The sequence below is a fragment of the Mobula hypostoma genome, chromosome 2 (assembly GCF_963921235.1).
Source record: "Mobula hypostoma chromosome 2, sMobHyp1.1, whole genome shotgun sequence".
NCBI lineage: Eukaryota > Metazoa > Chordata > Chondrichthyes > Myliobatiformes > Myliobatidae > Mobula > Mobula hypostoma.
Window position 1 is genome coordinate 236,896,326 of NC_086098.1, and position 16,065 is coordinate 236,912,390.

The 16,065-nt window shown below is 46.7% G+C and overlaps 1 gene segment (V, D, J or C); it reads right to left on the minus strand.

Moving 5' to 3' along the window:
• Positions 1–13,195: 13,195 nt before the first annotated feature.
• Positions 13,196–15,272, minus strand: LOC134337144 (immunoglobulin lambda variable 5-39-like). The segment is given in 3 exon segments: positions 13,196–13,467; positions 14,744–15,103; positions 15,224–15,272. Coding segments are annotated over 3 exon segments (681 nt in total).
• Between the last annotated feature and the right edge of the window lie 793 nt (positions 15,273–16,065).

Genomic DNA, 16,065 nt, shown 5'->3' on the forward strand with positions numbered 1-16,065 from the left:
CTGCCACTTTTTTTGTCCATTCTTCCAATTTGTCTTCCACCTCTGAATCCAGCCCGCTCTTCAGCGATGATATCTCCTGCTCGTGCTTTCAGTCTGTGTAAAATGACTTTCAATATCACCTTGCTTGCATGGCTGATAAGAATCATTGTTCTATAATTGTGGCTCTGCTGTAAGTTGCCTTTCTTGTGGAGAGTGATGATGAATTACATTTTCCAGAGTTTTGTCCATTCCCCGGTGCTAGATATTGTTGAAAATATTGGTGAGGATATCTATCGCTGTCTGTCCTCCACATCTTATCAGCTCAGTCTGGATGATTTCCTTTCTGCAGCTTCCCCATTCTTCAGAGATTTTATGGCTGTTTTTATTGGCTCCCGTAGAACTGGAAAGTCATATTCGTTTGACGAGTCCTGGCTTGCGAGTACGCTGGGGTCCTTGGGTAAAGGTCTGAACAATACTCAGTCCATCTGGTGTGGACAGTTGACTTCATCTTCGGTGAGACGTTTTCCTTCTTTGCCTTGAATGGTGCTGACTTGTGACTGACTGTTTCATGAGGTCCTTCACAAATTGAAATGCTAGCCTGCTGTTGTTCTTGTTCAGGCTACCTTCTATCTCTGTATACTCTCTCTCAATACATTCTTCCGGGTCTTGATCATGTTTTTCTGATCTTCTGGCTGATCTCTCTGTACATTTTTGTTGTTGCGTTCTTAGTTTTCTTCGGATCTCATCTAGTGTCACACATTTCCAGGATCTCTTCCGTTACCCAGGGTTGGCTTTTCGTGCGGTGCTTTCCAAGTATGTATTGGCGTCAGCAGTGGTGCAAATTTTCTGCTAACTGTAGCATTGAAGAGGTTCATCGACGGAGGGGTCTTTCAGTCTGTCCAAGTTGAATTTCATTCTGATGTGTTTGGGCTTCTTTACTTTCTTCACCCTGATTCTAAAGTTCATTATCACCAGGTCGTGGTCACTTCCAATCTCAGCACCAGGGAACGTCCTTGTTGTGGCTCTCTTGATCCCAGACCGAAACAAGTTCTGCACCAATATGTAATCGATCTGTCTATGATTTATACCATTAGGCGCATGCCAGGTCCTGCGTCATGATGCCTTGTGCTTTACAGGAGTGTTTTCAAGCACCATGTAGGCGTACGCATAATCCTCAGAACCTAGAAAAACCCAGGTCCTGCTGAAGCGCCTCAGCCCGAAACGTCGACTGTACTCTTTTCCATAGATGCTGCCTGGTCTGCTAAGTTCCTAAGCATTTTGTTTGTGGAAATAAGACCGCTTCGACAAGCACCTACGCTCAGTCCACCAGAAAAAAAGGGGGATTTCCCTGTCGGCACTCATTTCAATTCTTCTTCCCTTTTCCATTTCAACATGTTAGTCCACACAAGTTGGAGCAACATTACCTTATATTCCGTCTGGGAAGCCTACAACTTGAAGACATGAACATGGGATTTTCGATCATCCCCACCCCCTTTCACCTCATCTCGTTACCTGCCGATCACCTACCTCCCTCTGGTATTCCTCTGCTTCCCTTTCTTTATGGTCTTCTTACGTCTCTTATCAGAATCACCCTCCTCCAACCCTTTATCTCTTTCAGCAATCAAATTCCCAGCTCTTCATTTGCTCCTCTACCCTTCCCGGTTTCAGCTATCACTTGCCAACTTGCACTTCTTCCTCCCCTACTCACAACTTCATACTCTGACTTCTCTCCTTACTTTCCATTCCTGAAGAAGGGTCTCGGGCTGAATCTCTTTTCCATAGAACAGCCTGGTCTGCTGAGTTCCTCCAGCATTTTGTGTACGTTGATTTGGATCCCCAGATGTCATGGTCCGCTCTTGAAGTCCGAATTCCGGTTCACTGTCCGGTCCATCGATCTTTATTCCAGGTTTTCCGGTTTTCCCTTGCTCTGTTGGGGTGCCTCAATTGAGGCACCTGATTCCCGTTTTGGACTGGCTACATAAATAACTCCTGGGTTCAGCTTCACTTGCTGGACTGTTCCCTTCCAATTCCTTCTGACACCTTGCCTGAAGCCTTGCCTGCAGCCTTTGCCTGCGTCCTCGCCTGCAACGCCGTCAGGTTCAACCACCAGAGCAAGACCGGGCCATGCTGTGTCAAGATAAGGAACAGACTACCGTTGTTTGGAATTGTCTCTTTGTGTCCTCGGCTTCGCTAGGTAGGTTCGGCCGTTTGCTGCTACCTTGTGTTAGGAACCGTCTTTTGTGTCCTCGCATCCGCTGGGTAGGTCCGGCCGTTTGCCGCTACTCTGAGTGAAGAACTGTTTCTTCGTGTTCAGTGTTCTCTGTATAGAAAGAGTCCCGACCGAAGGAGGGGTCCCAGCTCTGTGTTCCATGTTCCTGTGTTCAAGTCCAAGGCTCCGTGTTTCCCGTGCTCGGGACCAAGGGTCCGAGGTTCCTGGGTTCCAAGACCAAGGCTCTGAGGTTCCTGAGTTCCAAGTCCAAGGCTCCGAGGTTCCTGAGTTCCAAGTCCAAAGCTCCGAGGTTCCTGAGTTCCAAGTCCAAGGCTCCGAGGTTCCTGTCTCCCAAGACCATGTCAAGGCTTCGTGTTCTCGTCCTTTCCATGTGCCTCGCCCAGCCCAGGAGTTACCTTGCCCAGCCCAGGAGTTACCTTGCCCAGTCCTGGAGTTCCCCCGTCTGGTGCTGGAGTTCCCTCGTCCTGTCTCACGTCCTGTTTTGTAGACTAGCCACGTCCAGTCCTGTAGCCACGTCTCATCTTCGTCTAGATCCGGGGTCCGATCCCGAGTCAAGACCCAGGTACCGGGTCCCTGTCCAGTTTCTGGCTCGGAGTCCTAGCCCAGGCTCCTAGTTCGAAGTTCCTTGTCCTTGTCCCGGTTTTCTAGCCCAAGTCCTAGCCCAGGCCCTGAATCCTAGTCTGTGTCAATGTCCAGCGTCGTTGCTTCCCCACTCACCTTGCTATCTCGATACACCTGGTCATGTTCTTAGAACTTCAGTGTTTGTGTCTTGCATTTGGGCCCGCCCTTCAGCGCCCCCTTATGACACCAGCATCTGCAGATTTTCTCGTTTTTGTGATGTTAGTGGACGATAGTCGTTGAGGCAACTCACCATGCTCTTCCTGGGCACTGGTACAATTATGGACTTTAGAAGCATGTGGGAAATTCCGACTGTAGCAATGAAAGACTAAAAATGACTTTGAACCACCCTAGCAGCTGGTTGTCACAGGTTTTCAGAGCCTTACCTGGTGCTCTACCTGGTCGTGTTGCCTTTCGAGGGTTCACCATCTTGAAAAACAGCCTGACGTTGACCTGCCAGACAGATCACGGAATCACATACGCTGCAGGGATCTTCATAGCTGTAGTCTTATTCTCCATTTCAAAGCCAGCATAAAAGTCGTTGAGCTTTGGGAGTCGTGGGCTTGAAACAGCACTGCCAGTCATGATATTCGGTTTCACCTCGTAGGGAGTAATGGCAAACTCTGCCGGAGTTGACGTGCATCCGATGTGGCCTGCAACTTCGCTCAGAATTGTTCCTTAGCTCTGGAGAAGGCCCTCCGCAAGTCATATCCGATTTTCTCGTACAGACCTGGTTCTCCAGACTTGAATGTCGCAGCTCTACTCCTCAGCAGACTACGATCTTCCTGGTTGATTTCGGTATGTACAGTAAGTTCTCGTAGGCACACACTCATCCACAAAGGTTTTAATGAAATTACTGACAGCTGCGGCGAATTCATTCAGACTGGAAGATGAATCCCTCAACACAGTCCAGTCTACCGGTTCGAAGTATTCCTGTAAGCGTTCCTGTGCCACCCTTGTCGATACATTGTTGGTCCTCACTACTGGTGCTGCGGTCTTCAGTCTCTGCCTCTACTCATGGACTGCAAGTACAGCCAGGTGATAAGACTTTCCAAATGTTGTCGTGGGGTAGCATGGTAGGCGCTTTTGATGGTGAGTAGCAGTGTTGTGTTGGCGCTGTTACTACAAGTCATTTATTAATAAAAATTATTTTGAGTTATTTTTTAAAGCTAGCCTGGTTAAAATCCTCCCAAATACTTCATACTTTACACTTTATTGTCACCAAACGATTGATGCTCGAGCCTCCAATCATCACAGCGATATTTGATTCTGCTCTTCGTGCTCCCTGGAGTACAAATCGATAGTAAATATTAAAAATTTAAATTATAAATCATAAATAGAAAAGGGAAAGTAAGGTAGTGCAAAAAAATCGAGAGGCAGGTCCGGATATTTGGAGGGTATGGCCCAGATCCGGGTCAGGATTCGTTCAGCAGTCTTATCACAGTTGGAAAGAAGCTGTTCCCACATCTGGCTGCACGGGTCTTCAAGCTCCAGAGCCTTCTCCCGGAGGGAAGAGGGATGAAAAGTGTGTTGGCTGGGTGGGTCGTGTCCTTGATTATCCTGGCAGCACTGCTCTGACAACGTGGGGTGTAAAGTGAGTCCAGGGATGAAAGATTGGTTTGTGTGATGCGCTGCGCCGTGTTCACGATCTTCTGCAGCTTCTTCCGGTCTTGGACAGGACAATTTCCATACCAGGTTGTGTTGCACCCGAGAAGAATGCTTTCTACGGTGCATCTATAAAAATTAGTGAGGGTTTTAGGGGACAGGCCAAATTTCCTTAACTTCCTCAAGAAGTAAAGGCGCTGGTGCGCCTTCTTGGCAGTGAACTCTGCTTGGTTGGACCAAGTCAGGTCATTTGTGATATTGACCCCGAGGAACTTAAGGCTTTTGACCTGTTCCACTTGCACACCACCAATGTAAATTGGGTCGTGCAGTCCGCTACTCCTTCTGAAGTCAACAACCAATTCCTTCGTCTTGCTGACATTGAGGTATAGGTTATTGTCTTTGCACCATGCCACCAGGTTCTTAATTTCCTCTCTGTACTCAAACTCATCATTACCCGAGATACGGCCTACAATTGTTGTGTCATCAGCAAACTTATATATTGAGTTCGATGGAAACTTGGCTACACAATCGTGGGTGTACATGAGTACAGCAGGGGGCTGAGTACACAGCCTTGTGGGGCACCGGTGCTTAGAGTGATTGTAGAGGAGAACTTGTCCCCTGTTTTTACAGCCTTGATCCTGTCTGTGAGGAAGTTGAAGATCCAGCTGCAGATCTGAGTGCTAAGGCCCAGGTTCTGGAGATTAGGAATCAGTTGATTTAGAATGATAGTATTAAAGGCAGAGCTGCAGTCAATGAAAAGGAGCCTTACGTATGCGTCTTTATTCTCCAGGTGTTCTAAGGAGGAATGTAGGGCCAGAGAGACCCGTTGACCAGTTGACCTGTTGCTCCGGCAGGCGAATTGCAAAGCGTCGAGGTTGACCGGTAGTCTGTGGTTGATGTCTGCCATAACCAATCGCACGAATCACTTCATAGCAATTGATGTCAGAGCCACAGGTCGATAGTCATTCAGGCATGCCACCTTGCTCTTCTTCGGCACCGGGTTTGACGGGGAAGGCATCAGCATGTGCTGTTCCGTGGCTGTTGGTTACATCAGTCAGTTTATTCAGATATTGCTTGATATTGGCCCCTGGTGGGATGTACGAGAACAAAATAATGCTCTGCGGCACATTAAAAAGGAAGGCAGTTGATCGCGAGGTGTTCCAGGTCTGGTGAACCGAACTAAGGCCTCTCCGCCACAGTTGTACACCACGAGGAGTTCATCGGGAAGCAGACTCCTCCAGCTCTGTTTTTGAAAGACTCAGCCGACCTGTCTTGGCTGTGTATTGTGAACCCATCAATCTGAATTGCTGCGTCCGGACACGGATGTGCTTAACCAAGATTCCCTGAACCAAAAGACGCAAGTGGTCCTAATGCACCTCTGATACAGCACCCGAGCTCCAAGATATTCAGTTTTGTTCACCAAAGACTGTACGTTTGGCAGTAAAATGGTCGGTATTGGGAGTCAAAAGCAGCAATTTCTTAAACGAACCTTAAGTTCAGCTGAGAATCAACGAATAACACCAGAAATATGCGAATTAAAGATGAACGTGAAAGACTATGGAACGTAAACAGGGTATACATTATTCCAATAACAATACCCACAACCGGTATCATCCCAAGGTCACTACACATTAGCATTACACAATTAAGCCTGCACAGCCACAATACTAAATGCCACTGGAATAGTCCCAATCTTCCCAGCAATTAAGTAATGAATGCAATTGGCTACACCCGGACCTCTGGTTTTACCAGCTTGAGATGAAAAAATGTAATCGTAGTAATCAATAGATAAATTTCTAATACATCCTGATGGTATGAGATGAAGAACCCTTCCAAGTGAGTCCATAGATTGTGGGAATATTTCAATGATGGACCAAATGAAGTTAAGTGAAGATATTCGTTCTGTTTCAAGATCCTGATGGTTGAGGGATTATTAATGTTCCTGAGGTTCATTGTGTGGGTCCTGAGGCTCCTGTATCTGATTCCTGATTGCAGCAGCAAGAGTAGAGCATGGCCTGAATGGCGGGAGCCATGAATGGGGGTGGGGGTTGGTGGGGTCAGTGTATACTACCTTTGTGCTGGACTCCCCTGAAAAATAAGTATACTACTTTGGATGATGTTCAGCGGGACATCCTACAGTGGGGTGTGGTGGGGAGGAGCAGCGACCAGGACTCAGACACTGAGTCTGACTCTTGGCTTAGAGAAGAGGCGAAGAGGACTATAGCTGTGACAGGATATTCCATATTTACAGGAATAGGGACGACATTCTGTGGACGCAATAGCGTCAGCTGAATGGTATGTTGCCTACTATGTGCCAGGATGAGGATTGTCTCTGATCGGGTCCACCGCATTCTAACTGGGTTAGCTGAGTAGCCAGGAGTCTTAGTGCATATTGGCTCCAAAGACGTGCGGAAAAGAGGAGAAGGACCTGAACAGAGATTTTAGAGAGCTAGGTAGAAAGATGAAAATCAGGCCATCCAGTGTAGTAATCTATGGATAACTGCTTCTTCCACGCGCCAATAACGATAAGACTGGAATGATTTGGCAGATGAATGCCTGGCCGATGATCTGTTGCACGGGGTATGGTTCATTAGGATTTTTTTCTGGGGAAGGTAGAGTCTGTATAAAAGGGACGGGTTACACCTGAACTGGAGAGGGCCCAATATCCTCGTGGGCAGGTTGGCTAGAGGTGCTCGGGAGGATATAAATTGATTTGGCAGTGGGGTGGGAACCGAGATGATAGTGCTAAGCAACGGAGTCGTTGGATTATGAACAGAGGCAGTGTATGGTGAGAGACTGCAAGCAAGGAGAGACTGATGCCAGCGTGAAATTGCAATTACCGGGATGAGTTGAAATGTTCACGGAGGATAGAATCGGAAAAAGTGTTGAATACAGAGCTGAAGGTGTTGTTTTTGAATGCACGCAGTATAAGCGAGAGGGAGGGTGGGAGAGAGAGAGAGGGGGGGGGAGAGAGAGAGAGAGAGAGAGTGAGAGAGAGATGTATGACGTTTTGAGCATCACTGAGTCGTGGCTGAGAGAAGGTTATAATTTGGAGCGTAATGTTCAAGGATGCACCTTCTATCGAAAGGACAGACAGGTCTGCAGATGGGTGGCTCTGTTGCTGAAGTAAAAAATGAAATCCAATCCTTAGAAAAACGTGACATAGTATCGGGAGGTTTATGATCCTTGTTGACAGAGCTAAGGAACTGCAAATGTACAAATCCCTGATGCATGTAATATACAGACCTACCAACCGTTTCTACGATGTGGTCTACAATTTACAAAGCGAGATAGAAAATGTATATCGAAGGGGCAATGTTATAATAGTCATCGGGGATTTCATTATGAAGGAAGAGTTGGAAAATTAGGGTGGTGCTGGATCCCAAGAATGCCTACGAGATGGTTCGTTATTGAGCCAACGAGAGGATTAGCGATTCTACAATGGGTGTTGTGCAATGAAACGGAATTAATTAGAGAGAAATCAAAGGAAGCCTGAGGGGACAGTGATCATAATATGATAGAATTCATCCTACAAATTGAGAATGAGAAGCTAAACTCAGATGAATCAGTATTACACTGAAGTAAAATAAACGACTGAGGTATGTGAGAGGAGATGGTGATTGTTGATTGGAAGTTGACATTTGCAGAGGTGACGGTAGAACAGCAATGGCTGGAATTTGTAGAAGGAATCTGAAGGCACAGAGTAGATAAAGAAGAAGTATTTGTAATACTTCCCAAAGAAGAAGTATTCGAAATGCAGCATGACGCAACCTAGCTGACAATAAAAGTCCAGAAGGGGAACATAGTAGACCAAATATTATGGGAAGTTAGAGTATTGGGAAGCTTTTAAAAACCAATAGAAGACAATTAAAAAGTCATAAAGAAGCAAAAGATGGAAAACGGAAGTAGGCTAGCTGGTAATATTCAAGAGTATACGAATTGTTTCTCGAGATATATCCACTGTAAAAGAGGCAAGAGAACTGGAAAATTGCAAATGTCAAGAAGGGAGAGAGGCAAGAGAAAGAAAATTATAGGCCAGTTAGTTTGACCTCAGTGGTTCGGAAGGTGTTGGAATCGATTGCTAAGGATGTGGTTTCGGGCACTTGGAGTCACATGATGAAATAGGCCGACATCAGCATAGTTTCCTTCAGGGAAATTCTTGCCTGTCAAATCTGTTGTAATTCTTTGAAGAAATAACCAAACAAGATAGACAACAGAGAATCGGAGGATTTTGTGCACTTGGATTTTCAGAAGGCCTTTGAGAACGTGCCACACATGAGGCTGCTTAACAAATTAAGAGCTCGGGGCATTACAGGAAAACTACCAGCATGGAGAGATCATTGGCTGATTGATTGGAGTCTAAGAGTGGTAATAAAGTGAGCCTTTTCTAGCTGGCTTCCAGTGACGAGTGTATTAGGCAGGGAGCTGCGTTGGGACCGCTTCTTTATTAGTTATGTATCAATAATTTGGATGAGGAATTGATGGGGTTGTGGTCACGTTTACGGAGAAGAGGAAGATCGGCGGAGGGGCAGATAGGAGATATTACTGACAGGGTCCAGTCCGTGAAGTCCACATTCCGGTTCACGGACCAGTCCATCGATCCTTATTCCAGTTTTTCCGGTTTTCCCTTGTTCGGTTGGTGCCTTAATTGAGGCACATGATTCTCATTTGGGGCTGGCTACATAAACAGCTCCTGGGTTCAGCTTCAGTTGCTGGACTGTTCCCTTCCCCTTCCTTTTGTAGCCCTTGCCTGAAACCTCGCCTGCTAACTTTAGCCTGAAGCCTCGCCTATTCTCGCCGTCAAGTTCTACCGCCGGAGCAAGACCGGAGCCTTACTGTGTCTAGATAAGAAACTGTTTGGAACTGTCTCTTTGTGTCTTCGCCTTCGCTAGGTAGGTCCGGCCGTTTGCCGCTACCTTGTGTTAGGAACCGTCTCTGTGTCCACGTCTTCGCTAGGTAGGTCCGGCCGTTTGCCCCTGCCTTGTGTTGGGAACCGTCTCGTCGTGTTTATGTGTCCCGGCCCTACGACCTGTTCCCAAGGAGGGGTCCCGGCTCTGTGTTCTACGTTCTTGTCTCCCAGGACCAACGCTCCGTGTACTGCGTTCCTGTCTCCCAAGGCCAAGGCTCTGTGTTCTGCGTTCCTGTCTCCCAAGGCCAAGGCTCTGCGTTCTGAGTTTCTGTCTCCCAAGACCAATGCTCCATGTTCTGCGTTCTTGTCTCCCAAGACCAAGTCTGAGCTTCGTGTCCTCATCCAGTTCTGGTCTCGCCTCCTTCCCAGGAGTCCTGCGTCCTGCCGCCACGTCCAGGAATGTTGCCTTGCCATGTCTTGTCCTCGCCTAGATCCGGAATCCGAGCCCGAGTCAAGATCCAGGTTCCAGGTCCCTGTCTAGTCTCTGGCTCGGAGTCCTTGTCCAGGTTCCAACTTCCTAGTTCTTCGTCCAGGTCCCGCTTTCCTAGTCTAGTCCTAGCACAGGTCCTGTATCTTAGTCTCGTCCAGGGCCTGTGTTTTGTCCAGTGTCGTTTCCTCCTCACTTCCCTTGCTTTCTTGACACACCTAGTCCTGTTCCTAGTACTTCATTGTCTGTATCTTGCATTTGGGTCCGCCACAAACGCACCCCTTATAACAATTTCTTTAAGAAGAGATGAATCTGTGGATTTCGTTGCAGCAGGCGGCTTTGGAGGCTGTCATTTAGTATATTTAATACCGAGGTTGCTAGGCTCTTAAATAGTCAGAGCATGAAGGGATACGAGGCGAAGGCAGGATTCTGGGGCTGAAACGGAAATGGATCTGACAGAATGAAATGGCGGAGCAGGCTTGACGGACAGATATTTCTGTCATAGAGCATAGAAGTGACACACAACATATGAAATACTATTACCACAAATAAATTAACAAATAATGCAATATTTTCCAGAAGACTGACATTTAGTATCAGTTGCATTTACGACACAAGTCAAAAAGCAAACAGTTTAACGTTATGAGCACTTCATAAGTGATGAAATCTGGATGGTGGCAGGGAATTCAGTAGTCTCACAGTTTAGGGAGGAAGCTGCTTCCCGTCCTAAAAGTGCTTGTCCCAATGCTAAAACTGCCCGAAGGTAGGGGATCAAAAGAAGGGGAAACGCGCGTCGAAGAAATGCGAACTCCGCTTGTTTTCACTGTCGGACCTTGCCTACTGTCTGTATTCTGGTTGAATGGCTGAATTCTATCGCCACCACAATACTGCTTACCTTTCCAATGTGAGATCTGAACTTTTTATACTCAGTATCAATATTAGTTCAGTGTACCATAGTATTCAGTTTGCAAATTGCCATTGCAGGTGACATGCAAAGGCAGTGTGGATATAGAAAATAAATTTATATCTGGACATCCACGGAAGTGGTCAATATGGTGCGTTCTCATTATATGGTGCATTTAACTGACTGTTTTACACTGTTTCTACTGCAGACTGGGCACGGAAAGTCAACTCTTTATTCCTTTTCGCAGAAGCTGCCTGACCTGCTAAGTTCCTCAGGCATTTTGTGATTTTGTGTGTGTTACTCTGGATTTCCAGTATTTGCAGAACTTTCCGGGTGTCAGACCTGTGCACTAAGCGCCACAGTGGAAGCGGGACCGGATCCAACTGGGAATACCGCTCATCCCTCTCCAAAGAAACGCATTTATGGAGCATCAGCCAGCTCACAATCACTGCGTACCTTGGTTGGAGCCTCCTTCTCCTTCCAAAGAAACCCGTAAACTATTTATCTATTTATAAACTCGGAACTTTACCCCTCTGTTCCTTCCCTTGGGCATCGTAAGTTGTACGGCGTACGGAAATCTGGGGAGCAGCCCTCTTCTATGTAGCTTTCGTGAGGCATTATGAAGATCCCCGTGAAGCACCACGCTACCTCCTGCAGTTTGTTCTATAGATGCTGCCGGAGTTACTGAGTTCCTCCAGCATTTTTTGTGTTACTTTATTCGTGGTGCCGTTCCATCTTTCCCGCTCTATCGATCCCATCTTCAAAGCAGCCCTAACAGATTCCCTCAATTCATAGTTTGAGCGAAATCTGTCTGAATTCCCAGTGAGTGCATGGGGCCGTCACTAACAGCGCGTCTTCTCAGTCACACTCCCCATTAACTCCACTCTATTATTCAGGCAGAATCTAACTTGAATATATGCGCACGGGTTCTTTAGTCATCTCATGCTCTTTCCCGGTTCAGTAATTCCCTCCAGTCTGATATATACACAAGCCTTAAACTCCACCGCAGCAGGTTCAGGAACAGTTATTACCCTTTAAACATCAGACTGCAGAAGCAGTGTGGATGACTTCGAAAACCACAAATCTGAACTGATTGCAAAACCTAAGGACTCAATTTCAATAACTCTACAAATCTTGTCATCCGTATTATCTATCTGTCTATCTGTTTCTCCATGCAGCTACCTATGTATTTATTTATTTGCGGGTTTTCATTGATTCTATAGTATATAGTATTTTTGTTAATCTCCAATTGTCCGCAACAAGGTGAATGTCAAGGTAATATATGGTCACATATCTGTACTTTGATAATAAAATTAATTTGACTTTTGGCAATAACGTCACACTGACTGGCGGGGAGTTTCCAATGACTGAGACGGGTTTAGATACTCAGTGAACTGGTGGGTCAGTAAGGGAAACCGGAACTGAGTGGAAAGGTCCACATTGATCATATTGGATGATGGAGTGGGAGGAAAAGGTTGAATGGTCTACTCCGGTTCTGTGTGTTATTTTAAAATGTTCAGTTGCCCAGCCCTTTAAAACATTCCCGTGCGGTAGATTTGTGTACGGGCTCGGATAACGTGTCCAAGGGGTGACAGATAGGAAATGGAGCAGATAATTTCGCCAGGATTGGAACAGCTCGACATTTAGATACTCAGAAGTTACAGAAGGTAATTTGCTGAGTTTCCTGGGAGGTTATATGTTTGTGTGCGCGTGTGTGTGCCGGCGGGATGGGAGGGGCGGGAGGCGTTTGGCTTGGTTTCGGGGCGTACAAGGAGATGGTTTGGTCTTTGTGGTGGAACTAAGAGAATAGATAACTTCAAGTGTAGAGAATGTCTAAATCATGGGTAAACAGCCTTGCAGCGAGTCTATCAACAGCGTAACACCCGTGGCCAGAATTTGGACAAAATATAGTGAGAATATCGAGCTCCCTCCCACAGGGATAGGAGGAAATGAAGAGCAGAGGTGCAGGGCGACGAAGAAAATAAGTTCCCAGTGATGGTGGGAAGTTAACAAAGACGAAAGAGGCCACGGTAGGACAGAGAAATCGGCTTCGGTCAGGAATGGCGGAATACCATATTTTGGTGGATTTGAGTGTAATTTTGTGTGACTCGGCTGGCAGATGGCACGTTATTCGCCAGCAAACTCCCAACGTACTGCGAGTAAAGACAGACCATGTGAAACCAACCAGTAGTTGCATCTTTACTAAGAGTTGTGATGAACAAGATCTAATTATAACATAGTCAAAGGGAGCTCTCTCCATTCTACACACAACGGAAATCAGACTCAGCACAGTGGATACAATTCTACTGAGAATTACGCGTCACAAAAATCGGACAATCATCGCGCTCATTTCTGAAATAACTGAACATCTGTTTGTTCTCAGAAGCGGATATTAAGGCACAATTAACCTGCACAACGCGGCTACACAGTCCCAATGAGGGCAAACAGTTCACGTGTGCTGTCATCCCGCGCGGCCTCACTGCGAGCAGGACGACGAAGAGATGGTGTGACGCAGAGGCGAGCTCAGCTCACGGTGCAGGAATAAATGGAACCTTTTTTCCAGGCAGCGGCGGGTACCCGCAGGTAGCTGCTCAGCCTGTAGGTCTGGTCGGTATCCGGTGACACGGTGCCTGTGGTCACCCCGTTCTCCGTCTCGACGTTATCCACACTCCAGCGAAGCGCTACCAAGCCCGGTTTAAAGCCGCTCACCAGGCAGGACAGAGTAGCCGAACCTGAGCCGGTCTCTACCGCGGAGGGAGGGAGCAGGAGAACCGAGGGCCTCCGGGACTCGCTACCTGTGTGTGAGAAACGAGATGAACGGAATAGAGACAATATTAATTTGTGGACTCCCAGAGCTCGGGTAAAAAAAAAACTCGCCAGAAAATAATTAGAAGCTACCGAGTATGGAGGCAAACAATGAAATAGGTGGCGGAGTTTGCGGTCCTTCTTTCGGTGAATGAAGCGGCAGTGCGGATTTTTCCAGATTAATCACAAATCCTAAGTGGACTTTAACTTCCACTGTCTTCCCGGGCGGGGAATCCGGGTCCCACCAGAGATGAGTAAGGAGCCTCATTTATTCCACCCTCCAATTCCTGCACATGGCTCTGCCCGGTTATTGGTATCTCTGTGGATTCGTGTTTTAGCCTGACCCCAGTGGTTCTTAAGATCTATAACAGGGCTGTGAATTGATGGATATTACTCTTTCAGCTCTGTGAAGGAGCGCCACAAACTCTAGATTTATAACCTACTGTCATCTCCAGATTCCAAATCCTTTCCCGATTCCGAAAAACAATTACCCTAACTCCGGACCAAACTATTATCAACAAATCCGGTGCTACCTTGTCACTGGCTCCTATGCCGAGCGATTGAATTCCGGTGACTCCCCAGATATCGATGACTCCCCCCCCCACCCGGATATTGAGTAATTCAGGATGTCCAAACCTTCTTGCCCAGTGATAGCAGAGGAAATGACGAAAAAGAAGATCGGTCCCGTGAGCAGAAGAGAGGCGAGGAAACAAGAGTCCAGGTCAGACCGGGATTACCTCCTGGACACGTGCAAACCCGCCCGTTCCCGCTCTATTCTCTGTCCAGTCCGCTAGCTGCCCAGCATTCTTCTGCAATGTACCTTAAAATATCTGCAGTGTTCCTTGCTTGTTCGTGCCCTTGTTAACAGTTTGAACCTGAGGCGGCCAACTCTGAACGCGTTGGCTGCCATTTATAGCAGTTCTGAATATTGGGGAAAGTTTTGTAACCAAATCTTGGGGATTGGGTAAGACTGGTTCCGATTCCGACAATACTGGACCTGGGTTCAGTGTTAAAGGAGAGAAAATGCTCGATCGATCTGGGCATCCACCACCTTAACAGGAGTTCTCGAATGTCGGTATGTACCTCGTGTAAAAAGGTCATGAAATTGAGGGACCGAATGGTCTCCTAGCCCTATTCGAGACAGGTAAAGCTCTCCCGCGGCATAGAGATGGTACGATTATTTCCTGCATGGATATTTCCAAAGATGTGAAAAATAGGAGGGACTATGATGGGAATTGCTTGTAAAGGAATGAGCGAGTCACTTACTCTTTACATCCAGGATAATGCCTGGACCGAAGATATATTTATCATCCCACACTGCACAGTAATAGACAGCGGAGTCCCGGGAATCCAAGCTGCCGATGGTCAGGATGTGAATGTTGTTGGACAGGTCTCCGGACGGCTGGAAACGGCTTGTGATCCCAGGCCCTCCGTTTGTAGGATCATCATCCTCTGGATCGTGCAGAATTACCCACTCCGGTCTCTCCCCGGGACGCTGTCGATACCAGAGCATGTAGTAACTTGCAATATTTCCGTTCCGCATCTGACACTCTAAGTGGGCGGTGTACCCCGCGGAGACAGGACCGGACATTGGTGTCTGATTGAGGACTGGGACCGCTAGGATACCTGTGATGAAACACACTAAAACTACTTGGGTGTCTTGGAGCCAACGGAAGTCCCACCAATTGTTTAACACGCACTAGAAAATCAGCGGCAATCGCAATTTTTGAGCAATGAGACACTCACCTGATAAATGGACCAGTAAAGCCCACAGGAGAGGCAGCACTCGGGACATTTCTCCGGACGAAGCGAAGTTTCGACCGAATCGCTCACTGTTATACAAACACGGGGAGGCTCCGGCAGCAGCTTCTGCAAACCGGTGGCCCCAGGTCTGTTTATTAACGGGGATATTAATGAGTGGGAGGCGCCAGGAAAAGGATGGGGCGGAGCAAAACGCCCGACAGTTGGACTCCGTGAATGGCGACATCACTTATCTTTAAAACCTTAACTTTTCACTCCTAAAATATTTCAGCTTAATTTGTATCACATATCCAGTCCTGTATAAGTTTATAAAGACTCAGTTAAAACTGATTTTAGACCTCGATATCAGCAGCTGCTGTCTGGAACAACAGAAAACAGTCGGCCCCATTGATTCTGTCCCAATAGTTATTAGGATCTAAACCGTTGAAGGTCACATTTATTAAATCCCCACAATACCTAACATTCCCTTATCTTGACGATACCTTCGCCATCAACATGCAGTGGTGACCATTAAACAGTAACCACTGGATTGATTAAATTACATTATGAAAATAGAACGCGACCCAAAGTTAGGGATCATAAATTTGAAAATTGAAAGTAAGTTAATTGTAAAATATGTGTATGTCACCGTATACAACCCTAAGATTCAATTTCCTGCGGGCATTCTCAGTAGATACTTAGAAACACAATGGAATGAATTAAAATACACAAAACGAAGACGGGCAAACAACCGATGTGCGGAAGAAGACAAACGGTGTAGAAACAATAAATACATGAGTAAGTTCATAGATAGATGGATGGGTGGATGGATAAATAAATAAATAAAC